Genomic DNA, 21,509 nt, shown 5'->3' with positions numbered 1-21,509 from the left:
AAACCCAATAATCTTGAGTCAGTGACAGTTTTCTAGTCTAAAATCCAACTTAGATTGACCCATCCAAAAATGTCACATTCTCCTCCTTCATTGGGAGTCATCGTTCTTTGTCATGTGCCATCATTCTCCGTATAGCAAGTCTCCGCTAGATATGATAGTTTTGTCATAATGTGTCAAGGGTAAGGCTCCTCTCCTGTTTATTAGCCTCCTATTTTCTCTCATTTTAAATAGGACAAGTGACACATGGTATAAAGGCAATCCAATGGTTTATTAAAAAAATAATTATAAAAAAAAAAAACTCTCAACACATATGTTTTTCCCTCTCTCTCTCTCTCTCTCTCTCTCTCTCTCTCTCATCATTCTTCTCTTCAACAATTCAACCCCTCCCAGTTCAGCTTTTAAACTGGAGAGGAGCCTCACCCACGTGTCAATGCTACCAAGTCCAAGGTGGTTTTCAACTAATTTGATTACCCAAACTCCCAAGTCCCAAGTTGTGAGGGTAGAGGACTTTTATACTTGTGCTCAACAATGGGTTGAATAATTACAAACTTGCCATGATTCAGTTGGTTATCAGGTTGCCCCCAAACTAATTGTGACCAATTTTTGGACAACCTAATTACTCCTATAAAACCTTTGTCTATTCCTCTCTTTCTCTTTAATTACTAGAAAAATTCTAAAACTATATAATATGACACAACTGTGAATGGTGGAGAAAAAAATGGTGAGTCAATGTGAAAGTAACAAATAGCCAATCATAGTTTGACATGTAACGTAAGATAGTTGTAAAAAAATTTGTATCAGTTTATGTGATACTAGAATTACTCTAATTATTTTTTGGAACATCAAAAAAAATAAAAATAAAATAAAAACTCATGTGGACAGCTTAAATTTGGTCATGACATACATAAACGTCCTGTCGTTTTCTTATATCTTATTAACGATCCAACATCCCTATCATTCAATATTTCCACCCTCTTCAATCTCCCTCCATCCTCTATGATCGTCCAACGGTCGGTAATCTCTGGCACAAACAAACTACTGCACCTCCAAACCACCAAAACCACAAGCACAAGCTTAACCAACCCATGGAACTTTCGTCTAAGAGAATTAGCAAAGCAATGCGAATACACCCAAGCTCTCACTCTCTACCTCCAAATGCTCCGCTCTGGCTTCTCCCCCAATGCCTTCACTTTCCCTTTCATTCTCAAGTCATGCGCCACTCTTTCCCTTCCAATCTCCGGCTCACAGCTCCATTGTCATGTCATCAAAACTGGGTGCGACCCCGATCCCTTTGTACAAACTTCTTTAATTTCAATGTACTGTAGATGCTCTTCTATTGAATATGCACGTAAGGTGTTTGATGAAAATGGTGAATCAAGAAAGCTAACTATTTGTTACAATGCTTTGATATCTGGGTACACCTCAAATTCGAGATTTTATGATGGGGTTTTGTTGTTTCGTAAAATGAGGGAGGCGGGAGTGTTGGTTGATTCAGTTACAATGTTGGGGTTAGTACCTGTGTGTACACTTCCAGCGCATTTGAGTCTTGGGATGTGTCTCCATGGTTGTTGTGTTAAGGTTGGCCTAGACAGTAATGTGTCTGTTTCAAATTGTTTGCTTACAATGTATGTTAAGTGTGGGGCAGTTGCTTACGCGCGAGCATTGTTTAATGGGATGCCTGAAAAGGGTTTGATTACTTGGAATGCAATGATTTCTGGGTATGCTCAAAACGGGCTTGCTCATCATGTTTTGGACCTCTATCATGAGATGGAGTTGACTGGGATTCATCCTGACCCCGTGACGTTTCTCGGGGTCCTCTCATCTTGTGCCTACATTGGTGCTCATAAGGTTGGTTGTGAGATAGAAAGGCAGATACACTGTAGAGGGTTTGGTTCAAACCCATTTTTGGGTAATTCCCTGATTAATATGTACGCTAGGTGTGGTAATTTGGGAAAGGCTCATGCTATATTTGACCACATGCCTGAGAAAAGTGTAATTTCGTGGACGGCAATTATAGGTGGTTATGGAATGCATGGACATGGAGAAATTGCAGTACAGCTCTTTGATGAAATGATTGGGACCGGAATTATACCTGATAAAGCTGTTTTTGTAAGTGTATTGTCTGCGTGTAGTCATGCAGGATTGACTGATAAAGGCTTGGATTATTTTGCCGCAATGGAGAGAACATATGGGTTGCAGCCGGGTCTGGATCATTACTCTTGTATGGTGGATCTTCTAGGCCGGGCTGGACAACTCAAGGAAGCTAAGGAGCTCATTGAGTCAATGAAGTTAAAACCTGATGCCCCAATTTGGGGGGCCCTTTTGGGTGCCTGTAAAATTCATAAAAATGTTGAGCTAGCAGAGTTGGCTTTTAATCAGGTAATCAAGCTTGATCCTACGAATATCGGTTATTATGTGTTGTTATCAAATATATATTGTGAGGCACAGAATATGGAGGGAGTATTAAAGGTTCGAGCAATGATGAGGGAGCGGAAGCTCAAAAAGGAGCCTGGGTATAGCTATGTAGAATATAAAGGGAGAGTTCACCTTTTCTTGGCCGGGGATAGAACTCATCCACAGGCAAAGGAGATATATGGAATGTTAGATGAGTTGGAAAATTTAGTGAAGGAGCTTGTTGGGTCATATAAGAATGATCAAGAAAGAAGAAATGAAGAAATTTTAAGTGGTATGGGTGTGCACAGTGAAAAGCTAGCAATTGCATTTGGACTCTTAAACACTAGGCCAGGGACAGAGATTGTTGTGATAAAGAACCTGAGGATCTGTGAAAATTGTCACTTGTTTATAAAGTTGGTTAGCAAGATTGTGGATCGTCAGTTTGTCATTAGAGATGCAACCCGCTTCCATCATTTCAGGAATGGGACCTGTTCTTGCAAAGATTATTGGTAAAATCTTTCAAAATCAACGCCCTGGTGAAGAGTAAAATACCAACATGTGTCAAGGTAATGACATGACTACTGTTTTAAACACCAAAAGGCAAAAGCCCTGGTGATACATGGCTATGGTTCGAGCTGATTGAAGTTTTGAAATGTTTTAAATTGAAAATGAACATTGAAAAGTCTTGGGATGGCAGGGATTTGCTGAAGGCAGCTGCCACTAATATTTTCTTAAATGTCTTGCTGTTCAGCTGTGGGTTGTTAGGAACCAAGCCCACAGAGAAAGCTCTGTTGATCAGAAGATAGAGGACAAGGATCATAACCAGTCCTTGAAGTGGTTACAAGTTTCCAGCAAGTGATGACAAATATTAATCCACATCCCGATCCAGAATCTTCTATGTGACTAAGCTCTGATGGTCTATTTTTAGAGCCAGTATCTTCTAGCCACTGACTATTTTTGATTGCCTAGGCGACCTGTCTAACCATTTTTTTTGTTCAGCATGGCTGAGCTAAACATGGGGCTGGAGTTGCCATGCCGACCTAATTCGTGTAAATTTCTTCTACTTTTTGGCCTTCATATGACAACCTACTATTGGTTTTATTGTCTTTCTTTTGGTGGAAAGAATTCCTCACTTAGTTTTCAATTCTACTTTTTTCTCTCCTTTCTACTTTCTCTTTGTATCTTCTCTAGACTCTTCTCTCCTCTCTTGAATCTCTGCTCTCACTCCATAACAGACCATAAGCCTCTTTTCTCTCTCATTTGTGCTCTTACATTGCATCTCTCTCACACTTGTTGTCAACCATAATCATTGTGGTTATTGACAATGCTTATGTGTGTTTGACCTTTTGATGATGTTTTAGGGTTTAAGTAAAGACAATATAAGCAGGTGAGGGTTTTAGAATTTGGGCTTGGTTATTATATTTTATTTATAATTTTTGTTAATAATTTGATAGTTGGGGGTGGGAAGATTTGAACCCTAAATGTCTCCGGTGGAAACACCAAGAGATGCCAAGTGGTTGTAATTAGTGCTTTGCTTATAGCATAAACTACTTAATCTGTGAATCGTAAATAATAAATATCAAATTGTAATCTTTCAATATTTTGAAGTTTTGAAAAATCACATGAAAATTGAGCAAAAAGTTAATTTGCCTTATTGTTAGGATTTCCATCTAACTCAACATAAATTTCAAATTTAAATAATGTGTAAAAAAAAGTTCTATGTTGATTTTCTATGAAAGAAAAGTGCTATTCAAGTTCACAAAAATTTAACCAAAATTTCAAATTTCTATGAAAAAGAAATACTCTGTTGGTTTTTTAGATGACAATCCTTTTATAAACGATTTATTATTTGATTATATGAGTCAACCTTCCCCTTATTTAATAATCTCATCAAGACCCCACAACTTTAACACAACCCACGAAACATGCTTCACATAAAGGCCGCCATTGGATTGACATAAACATAACCTACTACAACCTATTTAACAAACATATATAAGGTTAACATGAACATTAAACATTTCAACTCATTTAAAATGACCCAAAATGAAGAAATTATCAATATAATTATTAAAAATATTAATTACTTATTAAATTCGATATTTAATTTTTTTTAAATGATATTTATTTATATGAATTAGTTTTTTTTAAAAGCAATTATATGAACAAAACGATCTGTCGTTTTCAGGGACATCATATAATATGTGTAAACTTTATAAAAAGAATGTCAGAAGTGGGATTTGAACCCACGCCCTCTCTCGAAGACCAGAACTTGAGTCTGGCGCCTTAGACCACTCGGCCATCCTGACGATTGGTTATTTTTAGTCAAATAATATACATAACCTAAATCTCAAGGGGAAGCCACAACGCTCACATATAAAAATAAATAAATTTTGTATTTCATCGAGTTCGTACTTTCTTAAAGTTCCAAGCAAAACCGATTCTGCTATTTGATGAACAATCCATTCGTGCAGCAGGTATGTTTTTTTGTTTTACAGTTCTGTCTCATATTCTCAGTCACCTTGTTTGTTTCATAGTACTGTTTTCTTCTTTCGTTGTCTGATATTATATATTTTTTTCTCAGTTATAATTACTCAAATTTTTCTTTACAGCCAAACTGAGCATTGAGATTTGAGAGTATTGGGTTTTGATTCTTACAGTGTATAATTGCCAATGGGTTGTGTTGTTCTGACTATTTATTTGGGTTATTTATTTTTTATTTTTTAACTTTTGCCATACTGGAAACTTGAATTGTTTGTTTTATAGTACTGCTTTGTTCTTTCGTTTACTCAAATCTTTCTCTGCAGCCAAACTGAGCATTAAGGTTATTTGGTTGTGCATATGGGTATGTTCTTCCGCCTATTTATTTGGTTTTTATTTTTTTATTTATTTTTTTTTTATAACTTTTTGCCATACTGGAAACTTGAATTGTTGATTCTGTAAAAAGCTGGTTTCTGGGGTATAATTTTTGTTTTTGTAATTTTTTGGTTCATTAGGTTCTCTTATCGGCCGTGGGTTTGAGTCTAGAAATTAGCCTGTCCAAAAAAATTGAAGGTTAGACTGCCAACCAATAACCTCTCCCCAGACGCTGCAAAAGTTGGAGTTTTGTGCAATAGGTACTACCTTTTTTATTTATTTATATGCTTTATTTTTTTTTTTCACTAATTAGCAACGTCAATCACTATTTATAGTTGAGTTGATAGAGTTATTTATTTTACCTTAATTTCAAAATTTTTTTTTTAAATAATTCTTTTATATGTTTCTCTAGTTATGAATCCGGTACCATTTCAAACCGTGCCACCACAGTGGTTTCCGATGTTACCACCTAACCCGCCAACGTCAAGTGCTTTTTGGGAGTCTAAGAATGTACAGGAACGGCTAAGAGAGCTACAAGATACTCTTGATCTTGCAAAAGCAATGTATGTCCCAAATTGAATGCAAATTCTTCGTTTAATTGTGAAAGTGTTAGTGTCCCATTTGTTAGCAATTTGTGTTCATTTTGTTTGTTATTATGATATCCTACATTGCACCAAGCTGATACTATTTATGATGATTGAATTACTATTCTTAATAGGAAAAAAGAGCTAGAGATCTTGATGATGATTAAAGATGGTAAAGAATGTGTGCAAGATGAGGATTCTGGAACCAATGCCATTTTTATTGATAGGTTCAAAAAAATTTTGAAAGATAAGAGGATTAGTTTGGAATCCCAAGAGTCTCTCTCAGTGGAAGCTGTGAATGCTTTGATGTCAAAATTAAGAGCTCAGCTTGAACCATTCAGAGTGATCGTGGATGAAGCAACTCCTTGGGAGGAAAAGTCTGCAGTAGTTAGATTGTCTAATAAAATACAGAAGAATAAAAGAAATAAACTTTGGAGAAAAAGAAAGAGGAAAAGAATTGCAGAAATGCTCACAAAGGTAGTTTCTTGTGCTTTGTTTTAGGTGTCATTCCTACCTATGTTGGACAAATGCATATTTTATTTGGTTCGTTTGACTTTTATGACATTTAGGAGCGTGAACAATTTGAACAAGCTGATAAAGAAGCTGATGAATGGAGGGCAAGGGAGATTGCCAAGGATATTGCAAAGCGGAAGGTACAGGAATTTTACATGTTAGGCCACACTTTTTGAGCAGCATGTGCTTATGTTAGTCATCCACTGGTTGCTGAGAAGTTAAAATTCACTTTTTTGATCTTGTATGATATGACATTAATTATTGATATAGGTTAGCAGCCAATGTAATATCTGTTTTAAAGAGTCTCTAGTTCAAATATTGCAGTTTTATTTTATCCTGCCAGTTCTGTGGAGTTGAAAAAAATTCATCCATTTTGATGGAAGCAAATTAAGATTTTACCCCATACATGGAACCATTAAGGAGCTGATGATAGGATTAAACTAAATCAAGGTGATTGTTATGAAATGTGGGCTGGGTGGATTAAGGGACACCAATAAACCATGTTAAATGAGATTTATTTCATGCTTTGACTAAAGACGTTGTCTCAAAAATTTTAGCAAACTAGAAAAGTATGGCACTTTTTATGTAGCATAATCTAAATGCTGACATTAGCCACCACAAATAATGGTTCTGTCTACAAGAATAGCTGCACTATTAAACTCCCCCTTTTCTAATTTAAACTCTGTACATTCTGTACTTCCTTTCTGGAACAGATTCATTCTATTTACATTTAGAAGTTCAAACTATGCCCATTTTATAGCATGTCTAGCATTTTCAGGTACATTTAGTACGTGTATGGAAACATTTCTGTTTCCTTTACAGTATTTTATAAATAAATGAAGGAGCAGAGAAATGGTTAAAACATAAGATCTTCAATGGTGCATATCAATAAACAATAATAATCTGTATTTCTTTACATTCTGTCCTGCTTTTGTACTTACTGTATTTTCCTTTTCTTGACAGCAACATGTAAAATGTTTGCTATTCTGGAACACTGAAGTGATCATATGTGCATTATATCTTGGCATTTATTTTTTGTGTTGATTACTAGTTGGGTTTGCAATTTGCCTGAAGTGCAGGCTTAATAATTTTTTACTCAGCAACTGAGGCATGTGGGTTTGCAGGTAGAGAAGATGAAGGAAGTTGCGAAGCTTAAAGCAAAAGAGGAGAGAAAGAAGCTAGAATCTGAGGTGATCATTGGTAGAACATGCTACATAAATATGTTCTCAATAAGCGGAGACTGTTAAGATTCTTTTACTCATTCAATACTGAGTATGTCATTTGTTTGAATTATGGTAAAAGTTCCCATATGATGTTTCTGAAATGGTTTATGTACTACTATTCTTGTCTTTCCCTTTTCTCAGTTCAAGAAAACCTCATCCCGACTTTGATATGGCTTGTGCGAATCCTTTTCCCACATTCTGTCTTTTCTGGGTCCAAGCCTGTGAACATTTTCTTGTCATGACTGGCATTGTCATCGACTTTCCTCTTACAGCTTTCTTACATATTCATGCAGAGATTAGTCTTTCCTGCAAATAACTGTACACTTTCTTATCCAGTGTTCAGATACTTTATTTCGTTGGCCATTCTTGCTTTACTTATTATCTGGGATCTGATTTACTAATACCAAGTTTACATTAATTTTTATAGTCGGTCTCTTGCGTTGTCTGCTTAATTTGCAGTATATGATTTATATTAAGGTAGTGCTACTTGTGGCTTAAAATAACACTTACCATCAACAACAAATCTACTAAACTTTTGATGAGAGTCATTGGATCAAGTAATAGACTCATTTATCTGAATTGCTTCAACATCTTGTCCTCAATCTGTCTTTTCACATTCCTCTCCAACTGGTTCAATCTACCTTTTTCCCCTAACATATACTGATATGAGTTCATTCGAAAATGAGATGCTGTTTATGTGTTTTTCACTAATGCCACTATAGAATCTCTAAAGAAAGAAAGAAAATACAAATGATATAAAACACATTTTTATGTGAAATTCCTTGCTTGGATAGCAATGATCTGATGTACCTCAAAGGGGACTACGATTTATGGACTGCTAGAGGGCTTCCACCCTTGCTGTCATCCAGACTCTGAGTCAGGGACCAAGCCAAAATTTCCATTCTGTAATATTGTTGATCATTTGTGCTGATCTCTCTCTGACACTAGGTTCATATTTCAGCTTGAGCAGGTATTAATTGTGGAGAAGTTGCAAGAGTTACGTTCCATCAGGATCCAAAAATTGAAGAAACAAGGTTTGCTCTTTTATGCTTCTTATTCACCTTTGTACTTGTCTCTGTTGTGGCAACTGTTCTATTGCTTAAAATGTAAATCTTGTCAGTAGTAAATCAGGTTACCTGAACTGCAAAGGAATTGATTTTACATAATAAATAATAGAATGTGAATACGAATTTATCATTACAAATCATGCCATGATAATTTTCTCAACATCGAAGTTAAATTTCATTGCAATTTTAAGTTGTTATTCTTCAACATCTATATTTGCAAATCTTACATTTTTTTGGGTGTTCCTATATATACTGCTCATGTACTTGGAAGCATCCTCGAAGATTTTTAATGAAAGATTTTATTTGTTACTAAAAAAAAAACAAATATATACTATCCTATATTGTACAGGAACTTATTGTTGATTGCATATATATATATGCAGGTCATTTTCTCCCTGAAGAGGATGACAAGTTTATGGACAGAGTTCGGGCTGCTGTTGAAGAAGAAGAGCGCCAAGCAATTGCTGCAGCTGACACAGATGCTGCTAAGGATGCCATTGCAAGTGCGGAGGAGTCTAGGAAAACCCTCCTGAGTCAGGGACTTGACTCAAGAGATCTAAGCAGCGATAAAGACAGTAATATGGAAAGTGAAGACCAAATAATTGAGACTGAAAATAATAAAGGCTCTACTTCAGTCACTATGAAGGAATCTGAACCACAAGCATTAGAGGGACAAGGAATCAGTGGAGCTTATGACTCTGTGGCAAATCTACCGTTAGAGTTCTATCATTATTATCATGGCAGTAACACTGATATGGGCACACTTATTGAGGTGATTTTCTACATAGTGCAATGTAATTGATGGCCTGATATTTCAGGAAGCATTTTTGTTCATTTTATGTGCACAAGGGTGCTAGTTTAAGTAATTGCTTCCCAGATGGCCTGTAATATATAGCCCCATGCTGCCATGTACAAACCAGCATCCCTTCTTTTTTTGGGTGGTGCTGGAACTGTTTTGTTCAGATTTGAATCATTACAAGGACCATTTCATGCAGGTGAGAAGAACATGGGATGCATATATAAGACCAGGAGGAAGGTAAGGATACTAACACTCCTCTTTGCTACATGCAGCTTGCTTGATATAATTATGATTATATTTTCCTTAAAAGGCACCGGTGTATGCATTTGAACTATTTCTTTTGCGTTTGGAATTAACAAGGGAGAGAGAGAGATGCTGGGTGAGGGGACTAGTTTGGTAATACATTTGGAATTTGAAAATTTGCTTACTAGTGGAATCCAATCATTTTCTTTATTTTGTTATAAAACCTGTGACCGTTGGCACCAATGTCAATTCTGCCAACCGACACCTCCACCACCATTGACACCACAAACTCCAGCATTGCCACACATGACTACCATACCTCCACCGGTTTTGTTATTGCTTCAAATTTCAATCACCATTAGTGCCTCTCCCATTCATTCCACGTTATGATTTTACTGCCAGCATCACCATTTCTAAATGCTGTCAAATTTGGTGCAGCCGCATACCAGGGCATTGGGTTCAGCCACCACCTCCAGCAGATGAGACATGGGCATCCTACCTGGTGAGGTCTAAATGACAACTTGACAGCAGAGTATGTGGCAGTTTTTGCTGAAAAGACGGTGGTATGCTGCCAGTTTTAATAACACTAGTCATAAATCCATTACGTGGGAAAATGTAATATAATTATTTTATAAGAATATAAAGTAAAATTTGTAGGTTAAATGATGCATGTGTTATTTAAATGTATTTTCTATTTTTATAGAAAGGTAATCTACAAAAAGAATCAATTTAAATTAGTCCAAAATGGACCGAATTAGACTAAATGGATCGAGTTAGACCGATGTAGACCAAAATGTTACTAACTACATTATAGCTAAAAAATAATTAGGAATTTGTTTAGGGTAAATTTCACAAACCTACCCTGAGGTTTGTGATAATACCAACTAGGTCTAAAATATTCTAAATCTTACCAATTTAGTCCTCAAAAGACAACTTTATCCCTTACTCTCTTTTTTTTCTCTTTTTCTCTCTTTTGTCTCCGAGTCCAAGACTGCTGTAGAGCAGTCTGTGGCTTTCACTACTTCACCTTCCCAACTTTTTTGGTGTCACTGTACCTTATGCTTGGGTTGGTAATAGTGGAACTTAGTGTCCAGGCATTTGTGCCTATCCATTTGCATGGCCAAAGAATTCAGGTAAGCCACCACCAAGCACAAATGGAGGCAACAATATAATGCATCCACCTAACGGGGATGTGGGTGCTAGTGGAATGATCAGTGTGATTGCTCATGAGCTAGCTGGAGTGTCAAGTAACCTACTTGTGAATGCATGGTATGCTAGAGATGATCCAACTGCACCAACTGAGATAGCAGATCTGTGTGTTGGTGTCTATGAGAGGTGGTGGATATGTGGGAAAGTGTTTATAGACTCATGGGGAAATGAGTATAATTTGAATGGAGTGAAAGGGAGGAGGTTTCTTATGCAATGGGTATGGAACCCTTTGCAAAGGAGATGCTTTGGGCCTAATGCTGTGGATTAAAGAGTGTTCATTGTAAATACTTTGCTATCATTTCTTCTACTACTTTACGTCTTGCTCTAATTAGAGCGAGATCTGAGAGAGAACTCAGAGAAGAGAGTTTAAGAGAGGGGATAGGAACAAGACAGAAGAGAGAGAGGTCAAGAAGAGGAAAAAAAAAAGGGTTAGGGACGAAGTTGTCTTTTGAAGACTAAATTGGTGAGTTTTAGAATGTTTTGAACCTAATTGGTATTATCACAAACCTCAATGTAGGTTCGTGAAATTTACCCATTTGTTTATTATATTGTTGATATGAAACTAACCAATCATGTCATTTTGTAAATTTTTTAGTTAGTAAATGATATTGTTTAAATGTTCTTTTTACCATGAAGAATTTAAATGAAAACATTCATAAGATGCATTATTTAAAAGATTCTATTTTTGGTTAATGTTAATTTTTTTTTAAAAGCTTAAATGACTTTGTGTACTAATAGATTTGGACAAAATAATTAATTTAACTCATTTAACTATTTTCTTCTAAAAAAAAAAGAACTTATTTAATTATTTTCTAGTAGATTTTACAATTAAAATAGATTGAAGTAGACTGATGCTACGTTAATGTGGCTCAATAAGAGCATAGTAATAATAAATACTACACTTAGCTTTTAGATATCATATAGACTAGATTCAGACCCGCGCGATGCGCGAGAAAATTTGATATGATTATTTTTTATTAGATAATTAATATATTATATTGTATATTTTTAAAAGTTCAATATGTGTTATTTGAAATTATGTTTTAAATTAGAAGTTTTTTGTAGTAAGGTATTATATATAGTGAGATATGTATGAAAACACAATGCAATAATTTTTTTTTTTTTTTTTTTAATTGATAGTGTGAGAACTATTAGACCAAGTTGTAACTAAGTATACTTTATTTATGACTATACATGTATGCAATTCAACTCTTATAGGTATATTTTTCTCTAAAACATAGATCCACATCTCTTTCTTCCTCACAATTGAAACTAAGTGAAAAAGTAAATAAAGATAACTATACAATAGATCATTATCAATAAATCATATATCATAAAGTGGAAATATAAAATAAAATAAAATGCAAAAAGAAAAAATTCCTTAAGTATCTATACATAAAAACATTAATAGCTTAATGATGCTCTAGAGTAAATTATATTTTATCTTATTTTCTTTTTGGCATTTTTAGTAAAGATGATCAACTTAGCAAAATAAAAGTTTATTAAGAAAGTTCAAATTAACTAATTTTGATGGTGGAGATACTAATTATTTATAATAAAATGACCAAAATAAAAATAAAAAAGTCAAGGAACTTATAGCAAAATGTTTTCTATACAAAATTCCAGTAGAAGGGAGACTAATAGGGCCCTCCACTTTCTTCAAGACATAGGAGATTATAAAAGACCATACATCCTTTGTCTACTATTTTCTCTTTCTCAAATTCACATTACCAAAGAAGTATATGAAGCTAAAAATATTGTGAATACATCTTTGTTCAGTGAAAGTCCATTGGTAAGCACATTCAAATTCGTAGCCATGTATAAGCTCAAATTTCTATTTTTTAAAAAAAAACTACATATGAACCTAAACCAAAATTCAACCAAACCTATAAGAGTGATTTGTGATAGGAAATTTGAAAAACACAACACGAAAAATTAAATAAAAAAACCATTAACCTAAATTAGAGTTATAAGAAAGAACAAAAATCGAGAGAGAGAGAGAGAGAGAGAGAGAGAGAGAGAGAGAGAGAATACTCACAATTTTTGTGTAGAAAAAATATGGATTGAATGGAATAAGTAATATCAAATTTATACAAAATAAGATGGAGAGAAGAAGAGTCAAAAGATAAGAAAGAGGAAATGATGAAAGAAGTTTAACGGTAAAGTGTAGTAGGGAGATAAAGAGGCAAAGAGGGAGGGGAAAGGTTGGAGGAAAAGAAGAAGAGTTTTTTTTTTTTTTTAGAATGGGAAGATGAAAAGTTTAAATATTCAATTTTAACAATTACTTAAAATTAGAAAGAAGAAAATGAACATTTGAAATCAATTTGGGTAGTTGAATATAATCAAACATTTGCATCTAATGAATAGTAATGTTTGTAATGAATAATCAAACATGTGTATATATTCACTAAAAAGATAATAAATTATTCAATTTTAACAATTACTTGAAATTAGAAAGAAGAAAATGAAAAGTTGAAATCAATTTGGGTAGCTAAATAGTCAAATATTTGCATTTAAAACAAATGAATAGTAACATGTTGAATAGTTATATAGTGTATTAATAGGTTTGTCCATGAACTATATTTGATTATTTTATATAAAATAAATAGAAAAATCATAAATGAATTTTTTTTTTAAGTATGACGTGGTTGATGAGGTGACTCAACAGGAGTATAGCAATATTAAATTCTACGTCTCAGCTTTTAGAGCTTTTAGATATAGAAGCTAACTTTAATACATGTCTGCAACTAGTATCAATAATATCCCAGCATCCACCTAAACAATCTCATAGCCAGCTAAGCAGACTACTACATGTCTATGCAACAAAAGTTGACTTTACTCTGAGTAGCATACTATCTTGAAAGCATTGGAATTTTACAATTAACTTTGTCTTAAGTTCAAACCAGATACCTCAGAATCTCTAGGCTCAGAAAGATGCCCTTCTATAGCGGTCCTAAATTGAATCGTAAAGGTCTTAAACAGTGCAGTAGGGAAGCCTCTCCCCAATGCTTTCACATATGCCTTCTGAAAGTTTGATCCATATCTTTAATAAATAGCATTAGGAAAAAAAATATTACATTAACCACTCAAAGCGCAATCGAAATTTTTTCCCCTTTTGTTGATGGTAATTTACACGCATCCAATGAGTCTTGAACTTGCCATCTCAACTTCTATTCAAAAGGAGTTGCCCTTTGAGTCAATGCTCATTGGCCTCAAAACTCAAATCATTCTGTAATTGTATTTTCTTGAGTTCATGTTAGATTGTATGTGTACTCCACTATATCCAGCTACTCAAATGCATACTGCCTTGCATTATTTACATGTGGAACCTAAAAAGCGTGTAAATTCTAGGACAATATTTTAGACGCTTCTTTCTTTTCTCTGATATCCCCCAATTAATGAACTACATACATAGCAAGAATAAATCTTATATTTTGATCACATACAAAGAAAATAAAAGAAAATCTGGTAAACAAGCTGGACTTGTCAACATATACGAACCCAGCAGACTGACTTGCAGGCATATGCTTTCCACATAAGAAGGAATCCCCAAATAATAAAAACACATATAGACTGTGGTGCGGACACAAGGTACAAGCCTCCAATTATACGCATGTATAGAAGGAAGAGCAAAAAGAAGACTGCCCAACCTATGGCTTTATGGATGGAGTCTGTTAGTAATTGGGCTTGAGATTAAGCAAGCCCGAGCATTTAATAATTAGGGTTTTTTTTATGCATCTTATTGTTAGCTATTTAAGCACTTTTTATGATGATTATAAAACAGTTTTTGAGAATTATAGAAATTGTGGGTCCGGGAGGTCTACAATCCGGCCCAAACTCTATCTGGGCCCAGGGCCCGTGCTGAGGAGGTATTTTGCCGAGGACGAGTAATCGATGGCCGAGGTGTCAAGGGGAATGGCTGAGAAACTACCCTGTCCTCGGCATTCCAGAACTTCAATAGGAAGACCAACATCTTGGTGGAGGCTATCCCCAAACAGCCCCCTGAAGGGGATGTGTGTGGAATGAGGCCCGTAGGGAAGCAGGGTATAGGATTGGATCAAGGAAAATGCGTCCCCTCCACATTAAATACCTCTGCCAACGCCCAGATCCGATTAATGAGAAAAGATGTTTGGACGGTGTAAACTTCAATTTACGCAACTAATAGAAAGTAAGAGGGGATGGTTGATGGGATGGATACAGAAATAAGCACCTGCCTGACCAACAAGTGGAGGGCTAGGATCAACCACGACGGACTATATAATAAAAAGATAGGTGCACCAGGAAAGGGGCTGGGAAAAATGGCCAAAAACCAGAACCTCCCAGCCCACCTCCAGGAGAAAGACTCCAGGGGTGAAGAAAACTGAACCATGCATGAACACCACGAAAAACTCACCACCTGGTGACCAAGGCCTAGCCTTTCAAACCCACGCTCTACAAATGATATTGTTTGGGCCATTTCACGTGCGAACCCAACACTATTACGGTTCGTCACGAATCGTGTCCTTACAGAAATATTGTGTTTCTTTTACACCAATGCCAATTCCAGTTTACTTGGTGCTGACTCCTAGGATTTAATCTTGATTCTATTGTTGTTTAATTGTTCCATTGAAATAGTGTGGTTGTCCTACATCAGTTTTGGTATCATAGCAGACTTCTGGTCCATACAACATAACCATAAACAATCACTTGAAAGCAAAAACCATCAAAGAGCAAACCAACCAAATATGACATTACTTTTCAAGGTTTTACCCCATGAGATCTCAAACAAGCCCAAACCAGCCCCTACAGTCCATATATACCCCCTTTGGCCACATGAGTTCTTCATCCCCAAACCAGCAGAGAAACCAGCGACCCTTCCTAAGCTCGTGACCATCATCCGTGCCCGCCTTTGATCACAAGACCCACAAACCAAAAAAAAAAAAAAAAAAGTGACCCACGCAAGACCCATCAGCCACCAACCGCCAAAACCCATTATCACCTTCAACCGCCACGGTTGAGGATGTCGAACCATTGCCGATGCCAAGACCCGAGACAAGCAGCCGCCACTCTTCCATATTTCTTGCCACCGCTATCTTCCCCATCTTCGCGCCGCCACCAGTCGTCGACCTCTAGCATCAATCAAGTCCATCGTAGACAATTTTTTTTTCAATTTTGAGTCCGTTGTTTCTTTAGTTTCTGAAGTTTCTTTTCAATCTGTAGTTTAAAGTTTCTTTTAAGTCCTTCGCAATGTACTGTATTTTATTATTTTGCATTAAAAAAAAATCAAAAGGAAGGAAAAGAAGGAAAGTCTTTTTGCTGTGACAACCCATTGCACGTATTGGGCCCTTAAATTGTTTATCCACAGGTCCACTTTGTCCAAATAGATCCACTCACTTGAGAAGCCAAGCCCGTGACTATCTAGTGCAGTAAGTTGGCCACTGACCAAAGTACAATTCTTACTCTCTCTTTTGGTGGATTCAATTTTATCTCATTAAAAAAAATTATCTTTATATTTTTTATGTGCATATCCCACCATACTCCACTGGCCTACCAATTTTGTGCTCAAGTTAGTTGTTTTATTATTTGTGCTTTCTTTCAGTACACATTCTAAAATTCCCAAAAAAAAAAAAAAAAAAAAAACCAATTTCTTTGAAGTACTGATTTCTCATTATTAATTGTGAAGCTTATTGGAATTTGAATTTTATTTGGGCTATCTCTCAATATTGTGAACACTGTCACTACTAGATTGCAATTTATTCCTTTGATTCATTGATCTAATCTCTACATGCACTCTTGCTTGACCTTGATTTTACATTGAGAATTGGTTACTCGAATTTTTGGGAATCTCAATTGCATTTCATAAATATAGTGGTGCATGCATCTATGTAGTGGTCGCATCATGTCAAACCCTGAACATCAATCCACTTCTGAGCCTAAGTCCTCTTTAGAGCAAACCATGGAAAGCCTAGCAAAAACTGTCCATGCTTTACTGGAAATGGTAGAATGAGTTGAAGCATCTCAAAGAGAGACTATTTGCCATGAAGAAGATAACAATGCTTAGGCAAAATAACCATGGTTACTTTAATAGGGCTCCAAACTTTGAACATGATCACTATAATCACATTAGCCCCAGGGATTATGAAGATAGGATGTCCAAGAAAAGATAGAAGCACCCACCTTTGATAGTTGCCTAGACCCATGGGTTTTCACTGATTGGTTACGTCAGATGGAGAAATTCTTTGACTATTACCATTGGGTTGAGAATAAGAAAGTAAGGTATGCCAGGATGAAATTAATTAGGAGAGCCAACCTTTTCTAGGAGGACCTTGAGGATACCCTTAGGCGACGACGTGAGCCCCCCATTACTGATTGGCTTGAAATGAAAGATGCACTCTCGAGGAATTATCTTCCTCCAACTTATAGGATCTCCCTCCTTGAGGAATGAGATCGCCTAAAGCAAGGCACTACTCCCATGGCTGAGTATATAGAGAAATTCAAAGAATTCAAGAGGTGAATTCAAATAGTCGAGAAAGAGGTTGTTACATTCAATAAGTTTAAGAAAGGTTTAAATGCTAACCTACTAGGTGAGATTATCACCCGAGGAGTCACTACCTTAGGAGAAGCATATGACCTTGCTAAGAATTGTGAATTAGCATCCAAATCTGTCTTTTGGCGATGTTCTGAGCTTCGGAGTGTCCTTGCCAATCCTCAACTTTTTGGTAGCAAATCTAAACTTGCCTTACCCCCTCCTAAGGTCAACCCCAATAGCACCCCAATAGAAAAAGAGGACAAGGGAATATGTGTGGTCAATGAGCCTTCAAGATTAGGCTCTCACCTCCAATGTTTCAAATGCAATAGGGTTGGACATATTGCAGCTAGATGTCCCTGTAGAACCCTTCTCATTCAAGAGGATGATGAAAAGGTGGAAGTTGTTGAGGAGCTTGTGTATGACCCAAATGTTGAAGAAATCCAAGATGTTGAGGTAGAATATGGGAAGATGATCCTAGCTACCTCGCGTGCATTAGAGCCATCTCTCCCCAAGTTGATGATTTCAAGGACATCTTTGGTGTCCCTAGAGTGAATGTGGTAAGGTGTGCTTTGGCAAAATAGAGAGACATTGATGATTGGTGTAGGAGTGTCATCTTCCAAACTTACACCAAGTGTGGGGACAAAACTTGCAAGGTTATTATAGATAGTGGGAGTTGCATTAATATGGTGTCCTCTAACGTTGTTTCCTGCCTAGGCTTGAAATTGATCCCACACCCTAACCCATATAAAGTTTTTTGGGTAGATACTTCCTCCATATCTATAAAAGAAAGATGTGTTGTCCCACTTCAATTCCTCAACCTATAAGGCTAAAATATGGTGTGACGTAATTCCTATGGATGTAGGGCATATTATCTTCGGTAGACCTTGGCTTTATGATTTGGATGTCACCCTTTATGAGCGATCAAATTCTTGCTCATGTGTGTTTGAAGGTAAGAAAATTGTGCTCAATCCTTTGAAACCCAAGCTAATCGACATGAGCAAGAAGAAAGAAGCACCAAAGGCGAAAGGCCTGAACATCATAAGCTTAAAAGCATTTGAAAGGGTAGCAGTTCAAGAATCCGTTATGTTTACCTTAGTTGCCAGGGAACTTAATGGAGAGGCACGTGAGGAGCAACCTGAAGAAGTAAAGTCAGTGCTCCGAGAATTTAAGGATGTTTTCCCTGAGGAACTCCTTGATCATTTATCGCCCATGCGTGACATACAACACGCCATAGATTTTGTGCCCGGAGTGACCCTACCAAACTTGCCTCACTATAGGATGAACCCTACAGAGCATGCCAAGTTGCAAAGGCAAGTAAAAGAACATACTTAGAAAGGGTTTTGTTCGTGAAAGTATGAGTCCTTATGCAGTCCCTACACTCTTGACTCCAAAGAAAGATGGAACTTGGAGAATGTGTGTTGATAGTCGTGCCATCAACAAGATCATTGTGAAATATCGTTTCCCTATCCCTTGGTTGAATGACATGTTGGATATAATGGCTGGAGCAACAATCTTCTCAAAGATAGACTTGAAAAGCGGATATCATTAAATTAGGGTTCGTCGTGGTGATTAGTGGAAAACTGCCTTCAAAACGAAAGATTGTCATGCCTTTTGGATTGTCCAATGTTCTTAGTACCTTTATGAGAGTGATGACTCAAGTACTCAAGCCTTCTATGGGGAAATTCTTGGTTGTGTACTTTGATGACATCCTCATCTATAGCAAATCTAGGGAGCAACACTTAGACCACCTAACTTAAGTTTGTACTACCCTTAGGAATGAGAGTTTATATGGCAACCTCAAGAAGTGCTCTTTCTTTATCGAAAAAGTCATATTCCTAGATTTCATAGTATCCTTAGAGGGAGTTTCTGACGACCCCCAAAAGGTTCAAGCGATTGTGGATTAGCCCGAGCCCAAAAATATCCATGAAATTCGAAGCTTTCATGGGCTCGTTTTCTTTTATCGCCGATTCATCAAAGGGTTTAGTACTATTATGTCCCCCATCACTCGCTGCATGAAACAAGGGGAGTTTATTTGGATAAAAGCTGCTGCTAAGGCTTTCTGAGGTAAAAGAAAAGATGACTGAGGCACCTGTCATGCATCTCCCTGATTTTACCAAGGCTTTTGAAGTGGAATGTGATGCCTCAGGTATTGGTATAAGGGGAGTACTTAGTCAAGAACGCCACCCAATTGCTTATTTTAGTGAGAAATTGAATGATGCTAAGCGAAAGTACTTCATATATGACAAAGAATTTTATGCCATTATTCGAGCTTTTTGGCATTGGCGCCATTACCTGTTGTCTCTAGAATTTGCTATCTACTCTAATCATGAAGTTTTGCACTATCTCCATTCCTAAAAAAAAGCTAAATTTTTGGCATGATAGTTGGGTCGAATTTCAGCAACGCTACTCCTTTGTGGTGAAACATAGGATGGGAGTTGAGAATAAGGCTGCTGATGCACTAATTCGAAAGGTGTCTTTGCTATCAGTCATGAATGTTAAGGTTACTGGATTTGAATGACTCAAGGATGACTATGAGTCATGCCCAAATTTTGGGGAGCTCTACACTAGCCTAAGTAATGCCTCACGGCCAATCCTAGATGATTATACCCTTCAAGATGGTTACTTGTTCAAAGCCAACAAGGTATGTATCTCTCAGTCTTTAGTGAGAGATGTCCTAGTTTAGGAGGTACATGTGGGAGGCCTTGGAGGTCATTTTGGCTGAGACAAAACAATTGAGGAAGTGGAACGTCAATTCTATTGGCCTGGTCTTAAGAGGGGCTTTGCCAAGATAGTTGGCTAGTGTCGTACATGTCAACTAGCCAAACATCGCAAACAAAGCACTAGCTTGTATACGCCTATACCTGTACTAGATCGCCCGTGGCAGGATGTGAGTATGGACTTTGTGATAGGTTTGCCCCGCACCTTTAGGAAGCATGATTCTATTCTAGTAGTTGTTGATCGCTTCTCTAAAATGTCTCATTTCCTACTATGTTCTAAGACCTCTGATGCTTTTAAGATTGCAAAGCTCTACTTTGATGAGATTGTCAAACTTTATAGTCTTCCCAAAACCATAATGTCTGATAGGGATGTTCGCTTCATAAGTTATTTTTGGAAGACTTTGTGGCATTTAGTAGGCACCAAATTTGAAATTTTCCACGGCATTTCATCCTCAAACTGATGGTTAAACTATCTAGGTAACCTCCTTCAGTGTCTAGTGGGTGAAGTCAATTGGGATTGGGATTCCATTCTTCCTATAGCCCAACTTGCATATAATAGCTCTGTCAATAGGCCTATAGGCGCTAGTCCTTTTGAGGTTGTGCATGGGTTTACACCTAGGAAGCCCTTAGATCTTTTGCCCATGTCCCCGCATGTTAGAATTTCTAAATCTGCTGAGGCATTTGCACGACATATTCATGATTTGAATTAAAAGAGATTCGCAAAAAAATTCAGGTAAGTAATTCTCAATATAAAATTCGTGCTGACACTTATCGATGTCATGCAGAGTTTTAGGTAGGGGATTATGTCATGATTCAGATTCAACCTAAATGGTTTCCCTCTAGGACTGTTAAGAAATTACAGGCTCGTAATGCTGGACCATTCAAGGTATTGAAACGAATGGGCCCAAATGCATATGTCATTAACCTTCCTCATGATTATGGTATTAGCTCATCCTATAATATAGATGATCTAGTTACTTATAAAAGCCCCACAACTATTCTTAATACCCCTTTTGATGAGCCTCTACTTGATCCTATTGATGCCCCTATCCCTACCCCTTTACCCTTAAATCTGCCCTATGCACATAAAGAATTTGTTGATGCTATTTTAGATGAACAGATTGTTTCTACCAGGGGTGGAGGAGTTCACTATTTCCTAGTTCGTTGGCGACAGATTCTGATTGCATGTGGATTACTCAAGATGAGCTACATCGACTGGATCCTAACTTGCTTGAGTACTATCAGAGCTCTTCAGATTTCCACTCGACGGGGTCGAGTTATTCTCACCTGCGGGGAGTTGGAGCGGACACAAGGTACAAGTCTCCAATTATTCGCATGTATGGGAGGAAGAGCAAAAAGAAGACGGCCCAACATGTGGCCTTATGGATGGAGCCTG

The 21,509-nt window shown here is 36.8% G+C and overlaps 2 protein-coding genes, 1 non-coding gene and 1 pseudogene across 5 annotated transcripts; 3 read left to right on the top strand and 1 right to left on the bottom strand.

Annotated features, from left to right (window-relative positions):
• Positions 1 to 955: 955 nt before the first annotated feature.
• On the top strand, positions 956 to 3,581 carry LOC115953601 (putative pentatricopeptide repeat-containing protein At3g11460, mitochondrial). The gene has a single exon (XM_031071335.1). It carries the CDS (start codon positions 997 to 999, stop codon positions 2,905 to 2,907), a length of 1,911 nt encoding a protein of 636 aa, XP_030927195.1. The 5' UTR covers positions 956 to 996; the 3' UTR covers positions 2,908 to 3,581.
• Positions 3,582 to 4,619: 1,038 nt separating this feature from the next.
• Positions 4,620 to 4,703, bottom strand: TRNAL-CAA. Its single transcript has one exon. It is a non-coding gene; the product is annotated as a tRNA-Leu (tRNA).
• An 81-nt stretch (positions 4,704 to 4,784) lies between these two features.
• On the top strand, positions 4,785 to 10,385 carry LOC115953602 (U11/U12 small nuclear ribonucleoprotein 59 kDa protein). Of its 3 annotated transcripts, none has more exons than XM_031071338.1 (11): positions 4,790 to 4,871; positions 5,007 to 5,239; positions 5,391 to 5,510; positions 5,663 to 5,813; positions 5,969 to 6,311; positions 6,404 to 6,487; positions 7,472 to 7,537; positions 8,532 to 8,604; positions 9,021 to 9,409; positions 9,633 to 9,673; positions 10,118 to 10,385. In XM_031071338.1, exons 4-11 carry the CDS (start codon positions 5,665 to 5,667, stop codon positions 10,194 to 10,196), a joined length of 1,224 nt encoding a protein of 407 aa, XP_030927198.1. In that variant the 5' UTR covers positions 4,790 to 4,871; positions 5,007 to 5,239; positions 5,391 to 5,510; positions 5,663 to 5,664; the 3' UTR covers positions 10,197 to 10,385. The 3 variants fall into 3 exon arrangements, with proteins under 3 accessions (XP_030927196.1, XP_030927198.1, XP_030927197.1); XM_031071337.1 differs by having other exon boundaries at positions 4,795 to 4,871; positions 5,202 to 5,239; XM_031071336.1 differs by lacking the exon at positions 5,007 to 5,239 and having other exon boundaries at positions 4,785 to 4,871.
• Positions 10,386 to 10,423: 38 nt separating this feature from the next.
• LOC115952018 lies at positions 10,424 to 11,156 on the top strand (annotated as a pseudogene).
• Positions 11,157 to 21,509: the final 10,353 nt, after the last annotated feature.

Source organism: Quercus lobata, chromosome 7, assembly GCF_001633185.2.
Source record: "Quercus lobata isolate SW786 chromosome 7, ValleyOak3.0 Primary Assembly, whole genome shotgun sequence".
NCBI lineage: Eukaryota > Viridiplantae > Streptophyta > Magnoliopsida > Fagales > Fagaceae > Quercus > Quercus lobata.
Note: the sequence above shows the minus strand (reverse complement) of the source record. Positions and strands in the feature narration are given on the sequence as shown.

What these genes read in the sequence shown, in the direction of transcription:
- LOC115953601 (XM_031071335.1), top strand. Translation starts at nt 997, where the DNA reads ATGATCGTCCAACGGTCGGTAATCTCTGGCACAAACAAACTACTGCAC.
- LOC115953602 (XM_031071336.1), top strand. Translation starts at nt 5,665, where the DNA reads ATGAATCCGGTACCATTTCAAACCGTGCCACCACAGTGGTTTCCGATG. An exon ending in TTGCAGAAATGCTCACAAAG is followed by an intron (nt 6,312 to 6,403) that starts GTAGTTTCTTGT and finishes TATGACATTTAG; the next exon opens with GAGCGTGAACAATTTGAACA. An exon ending in AGGATATTGCAAAGCGGAAG is followed by an intron (nt 6,488 to 7,471) that starts GTACAGGAATTT and finishes GTGGGTTTGCAG; the next exon opens with GTAGAGAAGATGAAGGAAGT.